The sequence below is a fragment of the Salmo trutta genome, chromosome 30, assembly GCF_901001165.1.
Source record: "Salmo trutta chromosome 30, fSalTru1.1, whole genome shotgun sequence".
Taxonomy (NCBI): Eukaryota; Metazoa; Chordata; class Actinopteri; order Salmoniformes; family Salmonidae; genus Salmo; species Salmo trutta.
Window position 1 is genome coordinate 22,255,599 of NC_042986.1, and position 25,227 is coordinate 22,280,825.

Here is a 25,227-nt window from a genome sequence, read left to right on the forward strand (position 1 = left end):
CTTGCCTTTAAGGGGTTGATTTAGAGGTGTGTGCGTGAACAGGGAACAATAAGGGACCTGCAGATGAACTGTTTCTGCTGTATGAGGGAGGGGAGCGGAGGAGAAGGGAGCGAAGGGAGAGGAGTGGAGAGGAAGGGGGGGTGGTGGGGGGGGGCATCCGAAGCGTGCCTGCCACAGTGTGTCTACAAGTTCAGCCAGAGTTCAACCCAGAGAATGTGCCGGAATCATGGTTCACAGCAGACACTGACGACGCTATCACACCCACTTAATAACACACTCACACATGTAGACTAAACACACACACTAATGCTTTCACTCGCATACACACTTACACTCTCACATACCAACACTCTCACATACCAACACACATGCTCCCCAACACTGTCATGCCTATTAATCAAGCAGTAATATTGATGTGATACCAACCCATACAGAAGAAAAACTGTAAAATGATTTAAGGGAACAATGGTGGGGTTATATACAGTTTCTCCCTACTGTGGATTGAGTTGCTCATCACATGACCTTCTACACTGTGCATGAAGCCCTTTCTCTTTACCCTCTGTATGACTGGCTCAGATCACATCTCCAGAAAAACACACACTAGGAAATAAACAAGTCAATGAGAAGCAGACGTTGTATGATGGTTCGCACTCCCCTTGCTCTCCTGCCCTGCTCGTGAACTCTCCCTCCTGTCTTTCACACAACCCTCCCGCCACATACATACACACACACAATCTCACCCTCTGTCTCTGTCTGTCTGTCTGTCTGTCTGTCTGTCTGTCTGTCTGTCCCTTTCTGTCCCTTTCTGGTCCTTTCTGTCTGTCTGTCTGGTCCTTTCTGTCTGTCTGTCTGGTCCTTTCTCTCTGTCTGTCTGGTCCTTTCTGTCTGTCTGTCTGTCTGTCTGTCTGTCTGTCTGTCTGTCTGTCTGTCTGTCTGTCTGTCCCTTTCTGTCCCTTTCTGGTCCTTTCTGTCTGTCTGTCTGGTCCTTTCTGTCTGTCTGTCTGGTCCTTTCTGTCTGTCTGTCTGGTCCTTTCTGTCTGTCTGTCTGGTCCTTTCTGTCTGTCTGTCTGGTCCTTCCTGTCTGTCTGGTCCTTCCTGTCTGTCTGGTCCTTCCTGTCTGTCTGGTCCTTCCTGTCTGTCTGTCTGTCTGTCTGTCTGTCTGGTCCTTCCTGTCTGTCTGGCCCTTCATGTCTGTCTGTCTGTCTGTCTGGTCCTTCCTGTCTGTCTGTCTGGTCCTGTCTGGTCCTTCCTGTCTTTCTGTCTGGTCCTGTCTGTCTGTCTGTCTGTCTGGTCCTGTCTGTCTGTCTGTCTGGTCCTGTCTGTCTGTCTGTCTGGTCCTGTCTGTCTGTCTGGTCCTGTCTGTCTGTCTGGTCCTGTCTGGTCCTGTCTGGTCCTGTCTGGTCCTGTCTGTCTGTCTGGTCCTGTCTGTCTGTCTGGTCCTTCCTGTCTGTCTGTCTGTCTGGTCCTTCCTGTCTGTCTGTCTGGTCCTGTCTGGTCCTTCCTGTCTTTCTGTCTGGTCCTGTCTGGTCCTTCCTGTCTGTCTGTCTGGTCCTGTCTGTCTGTCTGTCTGGTCCTGTCTGGTCCTGTCTGTCTGTCTGGTCCTGTCTGGTCCTGTCTGTCTGTCTGTCTGGTCCTGTCTGGTCCTGTCTGTCTGTCTGGTCCTGTCTGGTCCTGTCTGTCTGTCTGGTCCTGTCTGTCTGTCTGGTCCTGTCTGTCTGTCTGGTCCTGTCTGTCTGTCTGGTCCTGTCTGTCTCCCACCTTCCTTTCCCTCCCTCCCTCCCACCTTCCTTTCCCTCCCTCCCTCCCTCCCTCCCTCCCACCTTCCTTCCTTTCCCTCCCTCCCTCCCACCTTCCTTCCTTCCCTCCCTCCCACCTTCTAGAGCCAGCTCAATTACACTTCCCAAACAAAGCGGGAGAGACGCACTCCTCAGCACACTGTCAACTCAGTCCTAGGCATTCCTTCACTACAGTACACTACACTGAGGAGAAACAGAACATTAGACCCATGTTTTCAAAACCCGCTTATGGGAAAGATGTACAGCACATTACAGTGCGTAATTGACCTAGGTAGCAGTGTTGTTGATCTATTTGTTATGGATCGTCATCAGATTTAGACGCGTATCTGTTGGTTTAAATGAATGAACCAAGGAGAAATCTACACTATGCACAAAGCAAGTCAACCCACTCTTTCTGACCCAACATAGACAATGAGCATGACAACAGCAGCAACTTCACAGTGAAACCACAGGGCTGGAAAGTGAGAGGAGAGGAATGTTTTTATTTTGTCAACCCTGCGTAAGAAATGCCAGACAGACATGCTAATGATGTGTCTCGCCATAAAGCCATCTACACTCTGGTACGGAATGTGTTTTAGCATAACCGCCATTCCACATCTCTAGGAGGATGGGGGTTATTCCACCCGCATTCCAAGATATTCACTTCTGTACAGTTGAGACATTTCATATAATCTATCTTCTAACAAGGTATACCTCTCTGCAGTGCATGCCATGAACACTTGAGCCAAATGCTGTTAGGTGTTCACACACGGCTGTAGGGTCACATTTTGTAAGCTCCATAAGATTTTCAAATGGAGGAACTACCAACTGAGCTTGTCCAATAGGAAAGGTCCTAAGTGACCTCCTCATATATCAACTTGGATCTGCAAATTCAGCCTTCCAGATGGCATAGTGGAGTTACTAGCATATTGCTTATGCAGTAACTACCCATCCAATCTGCTCTGATCTGCATGAAGTGCCTAGGGCCAGGGGCAATGTAGGAGAATGGGCGGTGCCGTCTCCTGGAGGAGAACGGCCGGAGCAGGGCGGTGCCGTCTCCTGGAGGAGAACGGCCGGAGCAGGGCGGTGCCGTCTCCTGGAGGAGAACGGCCGGAGCAGGGCGGTGCCGTCTCCTGGAGGAGAACGGCCGGAGCAGGGCGGTGTGTGTCAGCTGCTGACAGCAGTCTGTTCCTTCTCTTGGCAGGCCTCCAGAGCCTGACCCACAGATGAACCCCGCTTGCCAGGCTAGAGGGCCAGATCTGCCCTCATCTCCAGAGCTGCCCACAAGGCTGGAACGCTTCTCCCCCAATTTCTCACCGTGGCTGACAATGGCCAGCGCCTCTCTCCATCTCTTTGTCCACACACCCACCCACCCACCTACTTACTTACCTACCTAGCCGGCCAGCCAGCCGAGGAGCCCTCATCACATACAGCTCCCGGCGCCCAGACTGCCCACACGCTCCCATTCCACCACAGCAGCGGCTCCAGCTGCAGACAGCCTGGAACCTGTCTCTCCCCAAGAAAAGCAAACCCCCGCAGCCCAGCCCAGCCGGGTAGAGCAGAGCAGCACAGTGCCGCCTTTGTGAATCCACCAGAGCCCATCGGGCCCTAATCAAAAGACCGCAGCCCCGGCAGATTCAAGACAGATGTGGGAATTCCAGCCGGGGCCGGGCTGACTGGCAGCCGAAATGAGAGGGGGTGGAGGGGTTGTCTGAAGGGGAAGTGAAACCTTAGCTCAGACCTGGCATAGGCAGGCTGGCACCAGGGCACTGTGTGACCTCTTCACCTCTCAACAGCCTCACAGGTCCTTTCCAATCTGAATCAGTCTCAACCAATGTTCTATAAACCACCTTACCCACTGTGTTGATCTGCCATGTTGACACTGTTTTTGGCTCATATGTAAAGCTGCTGTTATATTGATGCTGTGTATTTCATAAAGCTGCTGGCTAAGCTGTTATATTGATGTTGTGTATTTCATAAAGTTGCTGGCTAAGCTGTTATATTGATGCTGTGTATTTCATAAAGCTGCTGGTTAAGCTGTTCTATTGATGCTGTGTATTTCATAAAGCTGCTGGCAAAGCTGTTATATTGATGCTGTGTATTTGGCAAGCTATACTGACAGCTGACGCTGCTCTTTGTTTTCCATCCTGTGTTGCAGGTTGAGTGTGATGCGGGTGAGGAAGCCACGATGCTGTAAGGGACCCCAGGGCCTGCTGCCCCGCTTCTCCTCCACCCAGGCCGACGGACAGGAGCAGCTCTTCCACCTCACTGACAGCATCCACTCTGAGTTGTGAGTCACACTCCTGACCTGAGCTTCCAGAGTTAAGCCACTGTCTGGCCAGTCACCCTTGTTTTGGTTGGACAACAGTGTAAGAACAGTGGCCACAGTGTGTAGAGACTTTTGCTCCAGCCCTGCTCTAACACACCTGATTCAACTCATCTTTCATTTACACCATGATGAGTTGGTGATGATCTGGAACAAAAGCCTGCTGAATATGTTGACTTATTTAAAAGGTTTGGAGAAACTCACATCTCTGATTGATCTCTGATTAATATTGCATTACGTTTAAGTTTATTAATAAAGATTTAGTATCTCCAGAGTGAGAAAGACGGGTAACTAGCCTTTAACCAGTCTTTCTGCTGGCCCTTAGAACATTTGTCTTCTCACAGGCTAATAAATCCAGAGAGGCAGCAGAACCCTGTCTCTAGCCATTGACCTCTGACCCTAGAGATGTTAACCAGACAATTTCTTAGCTCAGCCTCTGGGCTGCCTAGGTCACACCATGCTTGTTAACGTTAGCATGTGTTGTGACAAGCTCATGTGAGAGTTTTAGGAAATTACATGCATAGTGGTTACTTGAAAACAAGCTTTTATTTTCAGCAGGGAATCAACTCCGATCTATCCAGCTCACAAATGTTTGCCAAACAAGTCATGATTTCAAAATGTTTTTCTCTCTCTCCCTCCTCACTTAGCTTCATTGCTGTGGAGCCCATAGACACCTACTGCGTGCTCATATCTTCCAAAGTGGTCTACTTCCTCAAGCCTGGTGAATTTGTGGACCGCGAGGCCATTTTCCTGGAGGTCAAGTATGATGACCTGTACCACTGCCTGGTCTCAAAGGACCATGGGAAGGTGTATGTGCAGCTCACCAAGAAGGCAGAGAGCACCAGCAGTGGCGTAGCCATGCCAGGCCCTTCCCACCAGAAGCCTATGGTAACACTTCCACAACCCTATAAGAACTATTCTGTAGTGTTAATGAATTAACTTCTTAGTAATTGCATTATTATTTATTCATTTATTTATTCAAAATGTTGCACATTTAAAAATGAAAAACTTTCTTTTTTTACTTGTCAAGTAGAAACATTTTTATATTGGTAATGGTTTTCATAGGTTCCACAATGTTAAATTAGGTTCATTTTCCCTCATGTCCTAATAGGTTCATGTGAAGAGCGAGAATCTTGCTGTAAAAATCTCTCAAGAAATCAACTATGCCAAGAGCCTTTACTACGAGCAGCAGCTCATGCTGCCGCCCAATGAGACTGAAGACTGCATACTATTGGACTCATAACTGACCCCTGGAAAGGGTGGCACATACACATGTTCTTCCTGTTTCTTCCCACTGAAAGTAGTCGTCTTTAATATGTTGCGATTAGTGTCTGAAGATATGATCCACAATCACTAGAGAATTTCTCCTATGTCTCTCTAAGGACGGAATGCCCTATCCTGGTCCTGGATGGCAACAGCCTGCTAATTTTCCACCGCCCTGATATGAAGAAAACTAGGCCAGTGCAAAGTGAACGGGCTTGTTGGACTGACCGTCTGTATGGGTATAAGGGCTTAGGGTCTGGCTGCAGCTTTGTGTGAAGTGAAGCCCATCCCGGGTCAGGATCGGCCCCCACTGCACTTGGTTTAGTAGCGCAACATAGTTTAGACTTAGAAGGTCCAACATCCCAAGATGCACACGGTTTAAATAATGAAAAGAAATATGCCAACAGCTGTTTTATCGACTTCTGTATATTTAGAACACAATACGATGACACAGATGTTTTATTTTACAAAAATGTTTATAAGATAAGATATATGTCAGTAGATGTACACACATACGAGTAGTGTTATATTATGTTTGTGTATAGACACCTATGTACATATATAGCTACATACAAATATAACACTATAGCTATGTACATAACCAAGTTGGACAGTATAATTATTATTATTATTTGGGTTGCTATGAAGTGAAATGCTGTACAAAACTGCCTTTATAATGTCTTTATTTTGTGTATAAAAGTATTTTCGGGTTGAATTCATTGCACTGACACTTAGTTTGGACACACTGGCTACTCTTGCCCTCCACCTGGGCCACACCCACCACACAGGGAAGGCAGTCGGGGGAACTGCCACTCAAGTCCCTAGCCTTTTACAATCATGGGCCTCTGTCTGGTTTCGGTCACCCTTTTATTTTAGGACTTTTTTTACCAGTGTCCTTTTTAACCAATTTCTTCTGAGAGCTCTAGGTTTTGGAATGTGTTCTTTGAACATTGAGTTTCTATCTACTGGGATCAGACCAGGGGCCTTAGTTACACCCAAAGTTTGTGAAAGGTGGAGGACATGAGCTTTAACCTGTGGAGGAGGAAAGAGAGTGAATTGATGACATTGCTTATAATAAAGCACCACAACTGCAGTACTCAATACTATGAACCCTCTGTGCCTGTTACTGAACCAAATGTCATGATTTCCATATCACCTGGTGCATCCTTACTGTTTATTCACCCAAATGAAAGGCACAATCTGTAACTACCTCTGCACTCTCTGCACATAAATTAAGGACCCACTGCTAGCACCTCCATTTAAAGGCACATCTTTATACAGTGCCTTCTGTAATTATTCTGACTGAATCATTTTTATCTTCTTTTGGCTCTATACTCCAAAAGTTTGGATTTGAAATCAAACAATGACTATGAAGTTAAAGTGCAGACTGTCAGCTTTAATTTGAGGGTATTTTCATCCATATTGGTGAACCGTTTATAATATAGAGCACTTTTTGTACATACAGTAGTCCCCCTATTTTAGGGGATAAAAATTATTGGGACAAATTGACTTGTGTAAAGTAGTAAAAAGGTCAGTATTTGTTCCCAGATTCATTGCACGCAATGACCACATCAAGCTTGTGACTACAAATCTGTTGGATGCATTTCCTCTTTGTTTTGATTGTGTTTCAGATTATTTTGTGCCCAATAGAAATGAATAGTAAATGTGTCATTTTGGAGTCACTTCTATTGTAAATAAGAATAGAATGTTTCTAAACACTTCTACAATAATGTTGTTGCTACCATGATTACAGGTCATCCTGAATTCATCGTGAATTATGATGAGTGAGAAAGTTACAGAAGCACAAATATGAAATATAGAACCAAAGGAAGAAATATGCTTCACTGTCGCAATAATTCTGGAGGGCGGTGTAGGTATCTTCATGACATGGCACAAGTGGGGGAAGGGGTGGTCTTTCCTCTTTTTGTTCTCTACTTCTCATTTAGTGCGCACTATTTGTTTTCACCCTTAAGTCTGTGTACTTTACTGTATTTATACTTGGAATATCGTTTTTCAACAGGAAAGGCTAGACTGCGTCTTTAAAGAAACAATTTGGGCTTTTAACATCACCTCCCCCATTTTTGCAGTAGCAGTGGTATGTTTGGGGGGGTTTCAGCCCACCAACTTCTCTCAGAAAGGACCTCTTCATTATTCAATCATAATGCAAAAGAGAGTTGTACCTTATTTCAAATAGTAACTATAGTTGTGCTCTGTAACCTGTCTCCATGAAGCAGTTACTGAAGTTGACTCTCCTGAAGTTCTTGGCCTATGCTCCACCATCCCTCTTCTTGATTGACAGGTTAGCGGAGGCTTGGGGTCTCCCCCTTGCTGTGGGGCTAGTCCATTGCTCGTTTGTCTCCCTGACTCCCTCCCCAGACGACATGCTCTGCCTGGTGATGGAGCAGTCGCCGTGCCAACAAGGTGAAGAGTTCTGAAGTTCTTTACAATGGTGTTGTTACAATAGTTTATTTTGTGGTCACAGAACAAGGTGTATGGATGGCCCCAGCGGAATTCGAACCCATGATCTTAACGTTGCAAGCGCCATGCTTGACCAACTGAGCAACACATGACCACCAAGCACTGAATGTGAGTTCTTAAAGATGTTTAATCACCTAGTTAGCCCCTGGTCTAAGAATTCTCGCACTACATTCAGTCCCACATGGATCAAATTCCCTTTTTAAGGGTGTTCAGAATAAGTGGCTTTGCAAGGCATCGGACCGCAAACCCCCATTTAGCCCCCAAGAAGCTGCAGTGATCTTAACAGTGAGACATGAGCAATCTAAAGATCCTAGCTCATTTGGATTTCCCTTCCTCCTTCACTGGAGTCGCTGAAGTCTTTTAAAGCTCTCAGAAGAAGCTCAATCAAATTCATGACCAGGGTTTTTGTGTGTTTGATCACTGATTAGATGCTGGCTCTGAAGTGTCTGTTTGATTCCAGAATTCATGTGATTATAAAAAATATGTACAAAGCTTGGACAATTACACATTAGTTTTCATTACAGTTTCATATCAGGTGAATGTTGTAAGAGAGCCTACATTACGGAGCGAGACAGGCCCTGAGGTTCTGCGGAGTTGTAGTTCAGTGCCTCCCTCACAAGACTGTGAGGAGTCTTTGCATACCATTGGTAGTCATGGAGAGGTTACACACTTCATTTGCATCAAAAGAGAAATTAGCTTGTGGCAAGGAAAGCTCCCTTCACAGAGGAGAGCATAGTCAATGTATCTAAAGCCTAACTAAGAGCATTACTACACTGAACAAAAATATAAATGCAACATGTAAAGTGTTGGTCCCATGTTTCATGAGCTCATGTGAAAGATCCCAGAAATGTTCCAGACACACACAAGATTCTAATTTTGTGCGCACATGTTTACTTCCCTTTTAGTGAGCATTTCTCCTTTTCCAATAATATACGTGGCATATCAAGAAGCTGGTTAAACAGCGTGATCATTGCACCTTGTGCTGTGAACAATAAAGGGCCACTCTAAAATGTGCAGTTTTATCACACAACACAATGCCACAGATGTCGTGTTTTGAGTGCAATTGACATGCTGACTGCAGGAATGTCCAGAGCTGTTGCTAGATAATTCAATGTTAATTTCTCTACCACAATGTCATTTTAGAGAATTTGGCTGTATGTCGAACTGACCTCAACAGCAGACCATGCATAACCACGCCAGCCCAGGACCTCCACATCCGTCTTCTTAACCTGCGGGATCGTCTGAGACCAGCCACCCGGACAGCTGATGAAGCTGTGTTTGCACAACCGAAAAATCTCTGCACAAACTGTCAGAAACCGTCTCAGGGAATCTCATCTGTGTGCTCGTCCTCCTCACCAGGGTCTTGACCTGGCTGCAGTTCGGCGTCGTGATCAACTTCAGTGGGTAAACGCTCACCTTCGATGGCCGCTGGAGAAGTGTGCTCTTCACGGATGAATCCCAGTTCAACTGTACCAGGGTGATGGCAGACAGTGTGTATTGGAAAACATGCCACAATCAACAGCCTGATCAACTCTATGCGAAGAAAATGTCGCGCTCTGCATGAGGCAAATGGTGGTCACCAGATAACTGACTGGTTTTCTTATCCACACCCCTACCTTTCTTTAAAGGTGTCTGTGACCAACAGATGCATATCTCTATTTCCAGTCACGGTGTAAGCTGTTTTGGTACGTCCCTCGCAGCATCCCACTTCTCCTCTAGTTTCACAAGTCAGACAAGAGTTTTGTGAATGTGAAAGACTGGTAATTGATGGACCTCTCGTCCGCCTGATCCTCCACTCAATTACCAGTCTTTCACATTCACAAAACTTGTCTGACTTGTGAAACTTGAGGAGAAGTGGGATGCTGCGAGGGACGGACCAAAACATCTTAAACCATGGCCCATGTGGTAGACAGACAATGTACCCATACAAAATACACTGAACAAAAATATAAATGCAACATGCAACAATTTCTAAGATGTTACAATTCATGTAAGGAAATCAGTCAATTGAAATAAATTCATTAGGCCGTAAATCGATGGATTTCACATGACTGGGAATAGAGATACCTTGGTCACAGATACCTTAAAGAAAAGGTAGGGACGTGGATCAGAAAACCAGTCAGTATCTGGTGTGACCACCATTTGCCTCATGCAGCGGCAGAGCTGCCTGCCTTTCCAGGCGTCAGGGTGAAGAGTTCAGCACCGGGGGAGTCGTCTGTTTGGCCAACCACCGCCTCAAATCTATCTGCTGTTTCGCTAAACTATGACCTCGCCCCCTGAGATTTCAGCCGTCTTCTCCAACACACACACTGAGACAGTTTAGGGTCTAGATTCAATCAGATCAAGCGTTAACCGGCGATAGCAGACACCGGCACAGCGGATGTTTTGGTGGTGTCAGAGGTGCTTTGGAGCTGTCAAACCGGTAAGCAGCTGCTCTTGCAATTGTTTTGTTTTATATTTTTTATTTCACCTTTATTTAACCAGGTAGGCCAGTTGAGAACAAGTTCTCATTTACAACTGCGACCTGGCCAAGATAAAGCAAAGCAGTGCGACACAAACAACACAGTTACACATGGGATAAACAAATGCACAGTCAATAACACAATAGAAAAGTCTATATACAGTGTGTGCAAAGGAGGTATGATTTAGGGAGGTAAGGCAATAAGTAGGCCATAGTGGCAAAATAATTACAATTTAGCAATTAAATACTGGAGTGATAGATGTGCAGAAGATGAATGTGCAAGTAGAGATACTGGGGTGCAAAGAAAATAAATAACATGGGGATGAGGTAGTTGGATGGGCTATTTACAGATGGGCTATGTACAGGTGCAATGATCTGTAAGCTGCTCTGACAGCTGATGCTTAAAGTTAGTGAGGGAGATATGAGTCTCCAGCTTCAGTGATTTTTGCAATTTGTTCCAGTCATTGGCAGCAGAGAACTGTAAGGAAAGGCAGCCAAAGGAGGAATTTGCTTTGGGGGTGACCAGTGAAATATACCTGCTGGAGCGAGTGCTATGGTTGTGTGCTGCTATGGTGACCAGTGAGCTAGGATAAGGCAGGGCTTTACCTAGAAAAGACTTATAGATGACCTGGAGCCAGTGGGTTTGGCGACGAATATGAAGCAATGGCCAGCCAATGAGAGCATACAGGTCGCAGTGGTGGGTAGTATATGGGGTTTTGGTGACAAAACGGATGGCACTGTGATAGACTGCATCCAATTTGCTGAGTAGAGTGTTGGAGGCTATTTTGTAAATGACATCGCCGAAGTCAAGGATCGGTAGGATAGTCAGTTTTACGAGGGTATGTTTGGCAGCATGAGTGAAGGATGCTTTGTTGCGAAATAGGAAGCTGATTCTAGATTTAATTTTGGATTGGAGATGCTTGATTAGAGTCTGGAAGGAGAGTTTACAGTCTAACCAGACACCTAGGTATTTGTACTTGTCCACATATTCTAAGTCAGAACCGTCCAGTGTAGTGATGCTAGACGGGCGGGCAGGTGCGGGCAGCGATCGGTTGAAGAGCAAGCATTTAGTTTTACTTGCATTTAAGAGCAGTTGGAAGTCACGGAAGGAGAGTTGTATGGCATTGAAGCTCATCTGGAGGTTAGTTAACACAGTGTCCAAAGAAGGGCCAGAAGTATACAGAATGGTGTCATCTGCGTAGAGGTGGATCCGAGAATCACCAGCAGCAAGAGCGACATCATTGATGTATACAGAGAAGAGAGTCGGCCCAAGAATTGAACCCTGTGGCACCCCCAGAGACTGCCAGAGGTCCGGACAACAGGCCCTCCAATTTGACACACTGAACTCTGTCTGAGAAGTAGTTGGTGAACCAGGTGAGACAGTCATTTGAGAAACCAAGGCCGTTGCATCTGCCGATAAGAATGCGGTTATTGACAGAGTCGAAAGCCTTGGCCAGGTCGATGAATACGGCTGCACAGTATGGTCTTTTATCGATGGTGGTTATTATATCGTTTAGGACCTTGAGCGTGGCTGAGGTGCACCCGTGACCAGCTCAGAAACCAGATTGCATAGTGGAGAAGGTACGGTGGGATTCGAAATGGTCAGTGATCTGTTTGTTAACTTGGCTTTCAAAAACAGGGTAGGATAGATATAGGTCTGTAGTAGGTTGGGTCTAGAGTGTCTCCCCTTTTGAAGAGGGGGATGACCGTGGCAGCTTTCCAATCTTTGGGGATCTCAGACGATACGAGAGGTTGAACAGGCTAGTAATGGGGGTTGCAACAATTGCGGTGGATAATTTTAGAAAGAGAGGGTCCAGATTGTCTAGCCCAGCTGATTTGTAGGGATCCAGATTTTGCAGTTATTTCAGAACATCAGCTATCTGGATTTGGGTGAAGGAGTGCAGAGCTGTTGACCGGGGTAGGAGTAGCCAGGTGGAAAGCATGGCCAGCCGTAGAAAAATGCTTATTGAAATTCTCAGTTATCGTGGATTTATCGGTGGTGACAGTGTTTCCTAGCCTCAGTGCAGTGGGCAGCTGAGAGGAGGTGCTCTTATTCTCCATGGACTTTAGTGTCCCAGAACCTTTTGGAGTTTGTGCTACGGGATGCAAATTTCTGTTAGGAAAGCAAAGGCTACCTTTTTCAAACTGCCTGTGTATATTGGTTCCTAACTTACTTGAAAATGTGCATATCGCGGGGGCTATTCAATGCTAATGCAGTACGCCACAGGATGTTTTTGTGCTGGTCAAGGGAGGTCAGGTCTGGAGTGAACCAAGGGCTATATCTGTTCCTGGTTCTACATTTTTTGAATGGGGCATGCTTATTTAAGATGGTGAGGAAAGCACTTTTAAAAGAACAACCAGGTATCCTCTACTGACAGAATGAGGTCAATATCCTTCCAGGATATCCGGGCCAGGTCGATTAGAAAGGCCTGCTCGCTGAAGTGTTTTCGGGAGCATTTGACAGTGATGAGGGGTGGTCGTTTGACCGCCGACCCATTACAGATGCAGGCAATGAGGCAGTGATCGCTGAGATCCTGGTTGAAGACAGCAGAGGTGTATTTAGAGGGCAGGTTGGTCAGGATGATATCTAAGAGGGTGCCCGTGTTTACGGATTTGTACCTGGTAGGTTCCATGATAATTTGTGTGAGATTGAGGGCTTAGATTGTAGGATGGCTGGGGTGTTAAGCATATCCCAGTTTAGGTCACCTAACAGTACAAACTCTGAAGATAAATTGGGGGCAATTGATTTACATATGGTGTCCAGGGCACAGCTGGGGGCTGAGAGGGGTCTAACAAGCGGCAACAGTGAGAGACAGGGCGAAAGAGCTATCTAAGGTATTTTGAGCGGGACTGAGGGCTCTACAGTAAAACAAAAACTAGCCAAGACAGCAGTAGACAAAGCATATTGACAGAGAGGCATAAAGCAATCACAGGTGTTGATCAGGAGAGCTAAGACAACAACGGGTAAATGGCGATGAATGGGCAGAGCGGGTCAGTTAGGTACATACAGGACCTGAGTTCGAGGCTGGGGCCGACAGGTAAACAAAATGAGGTACCGTGTTATTGAAACAGTCCAGGGGCATCAGCTCTGTGGCCGAGTGATCATAGGGTCAAAAGAGCAGCAATAGGTGAGTCAGGGTGCCGTTCGGTAGTCACTACTACGCTGGGCAAGCAGGGGACACAGCGTTCAGAAAAAGCTAGCGGGCCGGGGCTAGTAGATGGTTCTGCGGCGATATCATAACAGAATAGCCCGTTGAGACCACATCGGGCGATCACGTCGGCAGTCCAGTCGTGATGGATCGGCGGGGCTCTGTGTCAACAGTAAAGGGGTCCAGGCCAATTGGCAAAGGAGGTATTGTAGCACTAGAATTAGCTGGTATATGGGCCTAGCTTGAGGCCAGCTCAAGGATAGCTGGTGCTTGCTTCAGGACAGAGACGTTAGATAACAGTAGCCACTCGTTTGCAGCTCTAACACAGTTCCACCCCCGCTATGCAGATGTTGACTAAAGCGGATCTGATTGAATCGAGCCATAGATATCTCATATATACACACACTCTAGATGACTGATAGGGGGTGCTGTTTTCAATCCACCACCCCTCCATCTTGACACTCGCCCACCATTGTATTTTGGAAGCTATAGAAATTGATTTATTAATGTCTACATTTGTTTTTGCCAAGTTCATTGTATTGCAGACACCTTAATGCATACATTTATATGTGAGCTAAAACAAACATTTAAAATATATTTAAACATTTTCCTTAAAGTCAAATTATTACAAAGTCCTGTTACTGACCCCACAACAACAACAAAAAATACAAGTAATTTTATCCTTGAAACATTTAATTGAAAAACTGTAAAATTCCATTCATTCCTATGGAGTGCTGCTCCAACTGGGGAGTGCCAATATGGCCGACCGGTGGCTTCAAAGCCTTCCATTGGCCATTACATAGCATCTGCAAACTGATATTGGACAATAGAGCCCACCAGGCCAGGTATGATTCTCCAGCTGTCTCTGTGTTCCAGATTGATAACCATACTAAAGATGATTAAAAGAGAGCCGAGAGGGACAGATAGAGGGTACCAACAAGTGTGTTCAGTAGGCACAGTATAGGATCAAATAAATGTTATCCCATTTGTGTCAGATGAATGATGAATCTGAGAATGTTGATTGTATTGCCTGTGTCCCCCAGAAACCATTTCTATGGGTCTTCAAATGGAAGGACCTTCTCCGGTATACTTTCCTACGGAGCAGAGACAGTGTTATGACAACCCTTACAAAACGAACAATGAGCTCACAATTGGCAGGGCTGCAGCACAGGAATGTTGACCATGAGAAGGCTGGAGTCTTTGGCAGACAAAAAAAAACTCAGAGAAGACTGGATCTGCGCAAACACACGAGAGCATATTCACAATACTGTCAAGTGGTAAATCCCCCAAAATATGACTATTGTTTACACAGATTTAACACCAGGTTTTTTAACACAAAAACTCCAAGAAGTCGCAAATGAAATGCAACTACCAGAAGTTGTTTGTTAACATACTGAGTACAATCCATTCAACCTAATCTATGTGCATTTTCAAATTAATAATGGTATCATTAGTAAGACAGGTGGGAAGTTTACCACAGTGGTAAAGCTTGATCAGTTCTGAATACCTGTCCATCTGGTGCTTAGTCCATGATCCCAAACTGAAAAGCTTTGGAGGAAACACCAACCAACTCCAAGCGGCATAGAAATCAGTTTGGGGCCACCCAATCTGGCAACCCAAACACCACTATTCAATTCAAGATTCCACAGCAAATCTCTTCTTGCACCATCAGGGCACTGTGACCCCAAGTACCCATAGTTCCTAAGGCCTCTGTTGTCTTGGAGATACTTCCACTCTTTTGATAGGAAGCCGTTGTGCGGTTCTTAGTGCCAAGCCACAATGTTTGTGCTTCTGGTGCTCACTACTCATGTGTAGCCTCTCCGTTCTTATGTCCGTCCCTTGAAGGTGTCCATGCAGGTGTAGCACCCTGAGAAACGCTGGATCTCCTCCAGAGCTGCCTGAGGCAGGAAGCTGTTGGAGATGAGAATGGAGCATGTTAGTGTAACAGAGGTACTTAAGTGAATTTACATGATAATTAACATTGTCTGAGACCTGAAGACTTGCGTTAGCACCCTAGACTAATCCCTACAGCTTTAGCTCAGAGGACTAACAGTTTCCGGCGCTCAGAAAACCTGTTGTCACAGCCTCATTCATCTAACCCAGTACACTACTTTGGTGTCATGACAGATTGGGTCCCCCTACCTCTTGAGAATAACGAGAGCATGCATGGTCCAAGGTAAGTAGATGAATGGAGTGTTGGTCCGGACTGCGTCCACCGTCCGCTGGGCCACCAGCTCAGGATTTAGCGGGGGGAAGAGCTGAGGGAACCTGGGGGATGAACACAACACTTTACCTTCACTCTTATTTTGGCAGCAGGTAGCCTAGTGGTTAGAGAGTTGGGCCATTAACCGAAATGTTGCTGGATCAAATCCCTGAGCTGACAAGGTAAAAATCTGTCATTCTGCCCCTGAACAAGGCAGTTAACCCACTGTTCCCCAGTAGGCCGTCATTGTAATAAGAATTTGTTCTTAACCGACTTGTCTAGTTAAATAAAGGTTAAATAAAAAAATATATATTTAGCCATGCAAGACATAATGTGAACTGTGTTTAATGAATTTTTATCACAAAATGGATGAATCAACAATACTGAACTTATTCCTCCAGCCATTGGTGTGTGAATGGGATTGGTTATTCCATCTATGGTTTTCTTAAAGAACCTCTATCTGAGCCCATGTGTCATTTCTGTGTGCTGACTGACTATACACTGGTTGACCCATAGCAAAACAACTAGAGTGCCATGTATAGTAGGCCCAATGTATGGGAGGCCCAATGTATGGGAGGCCCAATGTATGGGAGGCCCAATGTATGGGAGGCCCATGGTGGTCCGACTTACCTGACTCTCATGCCCTGGAACATGTCAGTGTTGGTGTGGAAGGGGAGTACGGTGGTGCAGCCCACCCCGGGGCAGTCCAGCAGGCCCAGGGTGAGGCTCTCCATGAAGGCCAGGGACGAGGCCTTGGAGGTGCAATAATCTATGGCCCCCGGGATGGAGGACAGGGACAGGATGGAGTTGATACACACCACATGGCCATGGCAAAGCTCCAGCATGCGGGGTAGGAAGGCTTTGGTGGTCTAGAGAAAGAGAGACTAACATTTAAATAAGGAAATAATCTCAGCAACAACAAACAAATTGCTCCTGTGTGCTACCTATATCCGCCCACTAGAATCCCCATACTTTAATGAAGACAGCTTCTCTATCCTAGAGGGGAGATCAATCATTTCCAGATCCAGGGACATGTACTAGTCTGTGGTTTCCCAAAATGCCAGAACTGGACAAGAACCTGACATCAAGACACAGGGGGGGAAAACACCTACCTGGGGGGAAAACAATACTGGAGGTGACAGCATTCCCGCCCCAATATGCCACCCTAGACACCTCTACGACAAAAACACCAACAAAAATGGGTCACAACTCCTTCAGCTCTGTAGGTATAGTCAATAGTAGGCTTTGAGGGGACTCCTACGGTAGGTACACCTATAGCTCATTTCTTGGAAGCAGTACAGTAGACTACTTTATCACTGACCTCAACCCAGTCTCTCAGAGCGTTCAGTCAGCCCACTGACACCCCTATCAGATCACAGCAAAATCGCAGCCTACTTGAACAGAGCAATACTCAATCAATGATTGAGGCATCAAAGCAGACAACTTGTATACTATAGATGGAAGGAGGGTAGTGCAGAAACCTAACAAAAAACAATTAGCCAACAACCAATTCAATCCCTTTTAGACAACGTCCTGGACAAAACATTTCACTATGGTGAAGCACTAAAACAATACAGAAATACACTAAGAAAAAAGAAAGAACAGCATGTCAGACATCAGCTCAATGTAATTGAAGAATCCATAGAATCTAACCACTTCTGGGAAAATTGGAACACACTATCCAAACATGAAGAGCTATCTACCCAAAATGGAGGTGTACGGATAAACCACTTCTCCAATCTTTTTGGCCCTATAATAACAAACAGCAAAAACATATACATGATCAATAAAACAATCTTAGTCAGCTTTTAAAGACAACCAGAACCCACTGGATTCTCCAATTACATTGAATGAACTACAGGACAAAATACAAACCCTTCAACCCAAAAAGGCCTGTGGTGTTGATGGTATCCTAAATGAAATGATCAAATATACAGACCACAAATTCCAATTGACTATACTTAAACAACATCCTTAGCTCTGGAATCTTGCCCATTACTTGGAACCAAGGACTGATCACCCCATATCCACAAAAGTGGAGACAAATTCAACCCCAATAACTAGAGTGGGATATGATTCAACAGAAATCTTGGGGAAATCCTCTGCATTACCATTAACAGCAGAGTCCTACATTTGCTCAGTGAAAATGTCCTGAGCAAATGTCAAAAAAGTATTTAACAAATGACTGTACAACAGACCCCCGGACTCACCATGCACACCCTAATTGACAAACAAAACAAAAGCAAAGTCTTCTCATGTTTTGTTGATTTCAAATAAGCTTGACTCAATTTGGCATGAGGGTCTGCTATATAAATGATGGAAAGCAGTGTTGGGGGGAAAACAACATTTTACATCCATGTACACAAACAAGTCTGCTGTTAAAATTGGCAGAAACAGATTTTTGCCCTCGGGGGGGTACTCCCGCGGGGTAAGACAGAGATGCAGCTTGAGCCCCACCATCTTCAAAGTTTATAGCAACATATTGGTGAGGGATATATAACAGTCTGAAGCACCCAGCCTCACCCTACATGATTCTGAAGTCAAATGTTTACTGTTTGCAGATGATCTGGTGCTTCTGTCCCCAACCAAGGACGGCAGCAACTAGATCTTCTTAACAGAGTCTGCCAGACTTGGGCCCTGACAGTTAATCTCAGTACAACAAAAATAATGGTGTTCCAAAAAATGTCCAGTTGCCAGGACCACAAATTCTACCTAGACACTGTTGCCCTAAAGCATGACTATACATACCTCGGCCTAAACACCACTGGTAACTTCCACAAAGCTGTGAACGATCTGAGAGGCCTTCTATGCCATCAAAAGGAACATCAAATTCAGCATCCCAATTAGGATCTGGCTAAAAATGCTTGAATCAGTTATAGAACCCATTGCCCTCTATGGATGTGAGGTCTGGGGTCAACTCACCAACCAATAATTCACAAAATAGGACAAACACCAAATTGAGACTCTGCATGAAGAATTCAGCAAAAACGTCAGTGTACAACATAAAACACCAATAATAATAATAATAATAATGCTGAGCACAATTAGGTTGATTCATGCCAATTATCAAAATCCAGAAAAAAACAATAGAATTTTACAACCACCTAGATGGAAATGATTCCCAAACCTTCCATAACAAAGCCCTCATCTACAGAGAGATAAACCTGGAGAAGAGTGCACCTGTCAGCTTGTCCTGGCACAAACAGACCCCACAGAGCAACACAACTAGACCCAGCCAAATCATGAGAAAAGATCATTACTTGACACATAGGAAAGAATAAACAAAAAAACAAGCAAACTGGAATGTTATTTGGCCCTAAACTAAGAATATACAGTAGCAGAATACCTGACCACTGTGACTGAACCAAAATGAAAAGCTTTGACTATGTACAGACTCTGAGCACGGTCTTGCTATCAAAAAAAGGCCACCATAGCCTGTCTTCTCGAGAGCCAGGTCTGCCTATGTGCCCACAAAATTAGGCGGAAATTAAGCTGCATTTTCTTACGTCCTGCCAAATATATGACTATAGTAGAGACACATATTTCCCTCAGATTACACAAACCCACAAAGAATTTGAAAGCAAATCCAATCTTGATAAACTCCCATATATTTTAGGTGAAATACCACAGTGCCACCAAAGCAGCAAGATGCGTGACCCGTTGCCACAAAAAAGGACAACCAGTGGAGCACAAACACCATTGTAACTACACCCCATATTTATCTGTTGATTTTCCCTTTCATACTTCAACTATTTGCACATTGTTACAACACTGTACATAGCCAATAATAACATTTGAAATGTCTATATTCTTCTAAAACTTTTGTGAGTAATGTTTACTGTTAATTTCTGATTGCCAAAGCAAGTGAAATAGACAATGTAAACATATGATTCCCATGGCAATAACGCCCATTGAATTGGAGAGAGCGAGAGCAACGTGACAATCTGCACAATGTTCTGCTTCACTCACTACTATTCCCTAGCTGTTCCTTCACTCTTCTCTCATACTAGGTTCCCTCCCTAGTTCCTGGAATTGGCAACATTAACAGAAGGGTTGCAGGACTCAGAGAGAAGGGGAACCAAACCTGTTCCACATCCCATCTGTGTAGATCAGAGGACAAACACCAACATCATGTAAGATCCTTTAAGAGAGTGTCAACCATCACTCTTGCCAGCGTTTTCCTTAGATCCAATGATTCAGTACTTAGAGTAAAATATAGTTTCTCCCCTTCACATGTGGGATCAATACATGTTGAAAGATGACCCTAATATTTCCAATACTGAGCCTCGGAACTGAAACAAATCAAAATTCATACAAGCTTCAAAACATTATACAAGCCATAATGAATGAGCACTTTCCTGCATACTTATCTAAAGTACATCTTTTTTAACACTCACCCAGAACTGGCCCAGCGTGTTGATGTGTTGCGTCTTCATCAGAGCATCATCATCACTGGCCATCAGACTCTTCCCATGAACCACTGCTGCGTTATTCACCAGAATGGTGACGTCGCCCACCTAAGAGACAAAAATAAACATATTTAGTTGTAAAATCCAAATCTCGTTTTATGTCAGAAGTAAGCATTTCACTGTTAGTCTACAATGGCTGTTTACGAAGCATTTGACAAATAATATATTTTTCACTTTATTTCCCTTGGTATAATTGAAAGGCTGATAAGTGAGCGATAATGTCATGTTAATCCTTGTCTTATTTTAAGACTTGTTAAACTCAGTGGTGTAGGAGGGTATACACAGGTATATGCAATATACCCACCTATTTTTCAGTGTTTATTGCGCATACTCACTTCTTAATCCCCACGATGTACATCAAAGTAGCCTTGTGTATTGGAGGTATATGCTGTATCAATTAATATGAATGTCAGAATGTTTACCTAAAAATGTTGATAAACTATTATTTCTTCACATTTTAGGTGCAGCGATGTGAACACAGCGGTAGGCCTATGCACGAATGTTCCAAAATGCAATTTGAGGGAAAACACCGGTCGGCAGGTAGCCAGGTGGGTAGGAGCGTTGGGCCAGTAACCAAAAGGTTACCGAGCTAACAAAGTTTTTTTTTAAATCTGTCGTTCTGCCCCTGAGCAAGGCAGTTAACCCACTGTTCCCCAGGCGCCGATGACGTGGATGTCGATTAAGGCAGCCCCCCCGCACCTCTCTGATTCAGAGCGGTTGGGTTAAATGCGGAAGACACATTTCATTTGAACGCATTCAGTTGTACAACTGACTAGGTATCCCCCTTTCCCTAAAATGCACACCAAACATGAGACAGATGGAAATAGCCTTTAGACACTTAGAAAGAGGGGAGATCTAAAGATGCAACAACTATCATGTGTTGATAATATGACTAGGATAATGCCTTTGGCTGCTAGACGGAAACCAATAATGAGGAAGTCTTCATAAACACGAGGAAGTTTTTATAAAATAATTGCCTTCATATTTCTATGATGGAATTTTGGCTGTAGTCTACTTTAAAGCAAGGTAAGACATGCCTCATAACATGAAGGAAAACGTCCAGGTTTTTAAAAAATGAAGGAACAGGAAAAATATAGAGCTGCTAATGATAGGCCCAAGCGTCTTCTGGTAGATGGAAAGGCTTTCCCAAAAACATTCTCAATTAAATGTTAACTACCTACAAAGTAGCCTATGCCAACCTGCAGAATGATATCATGAAATGCCTCAATCCAGTGGCCATTTGTTTTGCCAAATCCAACTCATGTGCTACAGAACGACTGAATTAAAGAGTAACTACACAAAAAAAATGTAAAACTAGTCTCCTGATGTGGTTTAAGAACATCCAATTTTATTGTTTTACTATTAAAACAGCAACTTTGAGAGTGAAAATCAAAAACCTGAACATTTCTGACTCAGTTGACAGCCCAATCTATCCATTCAATAGTAAGCCTACTATTAGCTTACTTGCACAGTACGCTTGGGTTGGCCTGACTGAAATACCAATATGGGATTTATAATTTTAGGTCTTTCAGAGAGTGTATGTCAATGTTTCTCATATAATTTTTAATACAGGGCGCCTTTCCTTCGCCGGGCAGCCGTTTGGGAAATCTTGGGCAGAATTACAATATACTCACTTCTCCAGGCACCACTACACCACTGGTTAAGTTGATGCATCATACTGTATATCCCTGTTAAACACTGGAAGATTCCAAAGGCAACCTTTGAAAGACTGGTTGGATGTGTAAGACAATTTACATCACTGTCAGGTGTTTGTTATCTACTGTAAATGGCATTGGAACTAGGTAATTCATTTGGGTGGAGCTCTCTCTACTGTACCTTCTCTCGGACCACCTTGGCCTGCTTGTACACCTCCTCCCGATTGGCCACGTCACACAGGAAGTAATGGCACTCGGCTCCGGTGGTGAGAGAGATCTCCTCGCAGGTCTCCATCAGACACCTCTCAGTGCGGCCCCACAGGATCAACTGACAACAGGCAGAGGGGTCAAAGCTCAAAAAGGGCAGTCCATTGACATAAGAATGCATATTTGGATTTGTGTTATCTTATAGGAATCACAAATAAACATAGGCTTTCTGGGTGGTAAGAGGAAGGTTGTTTTTAATTGAATGGTTATATATATATATATATATATATATATATTAGGGTTGTAGATTAATATTACAAAAATCATTTTGTCAAACCAAAATGTATCATCATGTTTCAAATTGCATTGGTAAAATGTTGCATGCATTCTTAAACCAGTGCTCAGGTAGTTTACAGTAGGTTCAAGCTATATTCTATTACGTTAACATCTTTCCCATCTGTTTGAGATTGCTGTGCGTTGTAGAGCTCTATATGATTAATTGCTAATTGAGGAGGCATTTTCTAGAGATTGAGCAACTACAGACATGAGTTCTTTGATGTGCAGTTTGGAGGGAAATCCAATGACTTAAGGCTCTGAACTTTAGAGTGTTTGAAATTTAAAGGCTACGTCCCCACTTTAGCGGAGACAGCATTTACGGTAAATGCTGCATGTCAGCTCAATCTAAAATGATCATGAGCCTAACGCTTCAGCTTTACAGATTGAATAGAGCCCTAAATAATCAAATCAAGTGTTAACCGGCGATAGCCAACATGCGCATAGCTGATGTGTTGGAGCTGTAACTTGGTTGGTGCCATCAAATCAGTGAGCAGCTGCTCTTGATCATTGTCATAAAGCCACACTTGTCCCACTTGCGTTAGAAATTCAGAAGGAGAAAATGTAGGCTATATAGAAATAATGATGCTCAAATTGAAAATCATTACATAAAATAATGACGATTTCTATCAGCATAATCAAGGTGTAAATTATGTCTCACATTCCAGTGTTTGAACTTGTAAACAAGGCTGCATGGGATTTCTCTTAATGCGACTCCGTGCAGCCAATGGCAAGGGCCGCTTTAGCTATAAAGCCAGGAGCCGCTTGGGGATTTGACAGCTCTAATGCAGTTCTACCTCCGACACCGCCAAAACAACTGCTATGCGGTTGTCGGCTAAAGTGGATCTGACTGAAGAAACTTTAAGATCTAATATCTGTCTCCAGAGGGGTCCCTGTGCACTGATAACCCTGGATGGCTGGCTACTGGCCAGACCACTACAGACACACACCAGATCATTTTACAACAATGACAAATGCTTTGGTGATAAAAGGAATATTTTCACCTTACTCTGAACTGTGCGTTCCACTACCCTGTCAGTGAACTTTATTGAACAGTCACTGGGGACCCAGAGGAGCTAGAGTTGAGGTTAAAAAGGCAACATCATTGTAGTTCCACGGAGCCATCCACCCAGCCTGTCATCGCCCCCATTGTAAAGCACAGGGACTGAGGAAACACCTGTGTTTGTGTGCCTTTACAATAAAAGGAAAGGGGAAGAGAACACTACACATCATACATCACCCAGGTCAGCTAGGGGGCTAGAAGAGTTCAGGCTCCTTTCCACTAGTGTAGTAAGTACTGGGGCTTTCCCAATACTTTTCACATGGAAAAAACACACGGAAGGTGAATATCAAGTTTTTAATCGAACTGAAGTAATACAAAAATATACTCGATGCTGAAGTTATGCTAGAATAGAATAAAATATAAATCATAAAACATTTCCAAACTGTCCCTTTTCTTTTCCCCCCAACTTTCAGATTATTCAATTGTTTTTGGAATTCCTGTTAATATTCTATTTATGAAAACCAGGATAACAAAGGTGCTGTGTGATGCGATGTGAGCTGGCTGTTAGTTAACGCTTTGCTTTTTTTAATTATTACTGGCCGTTTATCAAGTATAACACATAAATTGGTAATAAAAAGCGCACAGTGATTAGTTTACCTTTTTTGCTCCATGTTTTGCAAACTCTTTCCCCAAATGCCGACCGATGCCCCGTCCACCGCCGGTGATCAATACCACCTCTCCACGAAGGTCTTTCCGTCTGCTCGGGAGCAACAATCCCAAGCATGCTTTCAATATGCAGAAGATGATGTGGAACGTGAAAAGCACAGCGTTTCCGAAATTATTTAAATCCATTACGACTTTGTTAGGTATAAAGATGCCTTTTGCTGAGAATAAAATTGGAGTAGCCACATAAACAATCCGCACCTTCCCAAAGTGCGTGGATCATGCCAGATGGATGTTTTAAGTGTTCTCCATACCACTACCCCTCTACGACAGAATTCTCATCAATCCAGTTTTAATATCAGAGGTACGACACACATACGTCTTTGTCATAATAGGAACAGTACGAAAATGCAGTGATAATAGCTGACATGGAGAGCCAATGCCAACACAGTGCGTGCATCAACCAGCAGAACGACTGGCTCTTGCGTCTTCAACTGCCAATATGCTCAGACTGTTGTATCTCAGCACTGTCTAACTACCCGTACTATGGCTTTATATAGCCCTTTCATCTTGATTGACAGTTTGAATGTTGGAGATTAGCCAATAGCCCCTCCGACATGACCGTGCGTGAGCGGCTTTAGCGCTTTTCCTTCTTCCAAGAAAGCTGCTAGAGGAAGTCGCAGAATTAAAAAAAAATAATTAGCAGGGGTTACGTCAGTGTTGTCAACCTCATTCCACCGAGGGACGAGAGTCTGCGGACCTAGACAACCAGGTGAAGTGAGTTCCTTACCAAGTAGTGACCTTCATTTGTCAATCAGAGGGTGGAGCGAAAACCCTCAGTGACTCGGCCGTCCGTGGAATGAGTGACATGATCCAAGTTTACAACCACCACTGTTTTCATGGTAGGAATTGCCAATAGACTCCAGTGACCATATAGTCTGTAGCCTATAATTGAAATTGCCTCGGGTGATATTCATTACTTGGGTGTTATACGCTATCAGTAATGCCATAAAGACCCAATTACATATTCATGTAGTTTTTAGAGAAATATTCAACATGACATATCATGTCATCGTAGGCTCAAGTTTCATCACAGATCTCTATGCTCCGCAGAGCACATATCCAAACGATAGGCGGAACATTGGTATTTTATTAGGATCCCATTAGCTGTTGCTAAAGTAGCAGTTACTCTTCCTGGGGTCCACACAAAACATGAAACATGACATAATACAGAACATTTAT

At 44.2% G+C, this 25,227-nt stretch overlaps 2 protein-coding genes across 8 annotated transcripts in view; one reads left to right on the top strand and one right to left on the bottom strand.

The window, feature by feature from the left end:
- Positions 1-6,467, top strand: part of vps13d (vacuolar protein sorting 13 homolog D) — a 62,230-nt gene extending 55,763 nt beyond the window's left edge. For all 4 annotated transcript variants that reach the window (XM_029723388.1, XM_029723390.1, XM_029723391.1 and 1 more), the window contains 3 exons: positions 3,934-4,065; positions 4,749-4,989; positions 5,213-6,467. In XM_029723388.1, the coding sequence (XP_029579248.1) occupies positions 3,934-4,065; positions 4,749-4,989; positions 5,213-5,344 (505 nt within the window). In that variant the 3' untranslated portion in view covers positions 5,345-6,467. The remainder of the gene's footprint in view (positions 1-3,933; positions 4,066-4,748; positions 4,990-5,212) is intronic.
- A 7,536-nt stretch (positions 6,468-14,003) lies between these two features.
- On the bottom strand, positions 14,004-25,071 carry LOC115168272 (short-chain dehydrogenase/reductase 3). Of its 4 annotated transcripts, none has more exons than XM_029723397.1 (7): positions 24,247-25,071; positions 23,329-24,079; positions 21,961-22,107; positions 20,053-20,172; positions 16,286-16,524; positions 15,595-15,720; positions 14,004-15,363 (listed from the first exon to the last, which is right to left on the bottom strand). In XM_029723397.1, the coding sequence occupies exons 3-7, from the start codon at positions 22,072-22,074 to the stop codon at positions 15,279-15,281; spliced, it is 684 nt and encodes a 227-aa protein (XP_029579257.1). In that variant the 5' UTR covers positions 22,075-22,107; positions 23,329-24,079; positions 24,247-25,071; the 3' UTR covers positions 14,004-15,278. The 4 variants fall into 4 exon arrangements, with proteins under 4 accessions (XP_029579257.1, XP_029579258.1, XP_029579256.1 ...); XM_029723398.1 differs by having other exon boundaries at positions 23,980-24,079; positions 24,247-24,294; XM_029723396.1 differs by having other exon boundaries at positions 21,961-24,079.
- Positions 25,072-25,227: the final 156 nt, after the last annotated feature.

Coding starts and splice junctions, on each gene's coding strand:
- LOC115168272 (XM_029723395.1), bottom strand. CDS start 24,174: ATGGATTTAAATAATTTCGGAAACGCTGTGCTTTTCACGTTCCACATC. Junction 20,173..21,960: donor CCAAGGTGGTCCGAGAGAAG/GTACAGTAGAGA, acceptor TTTGTCTCTTAG/GTGGGCGACGTCACCATTCT. Junction 16,525..20,052: donor ACACGCTGGGCCAGTTCTGG/GTGAGTGTTAAA, acceptor CTCTTTCTCTAG/ACCACCAAAGCCTTCCTACC.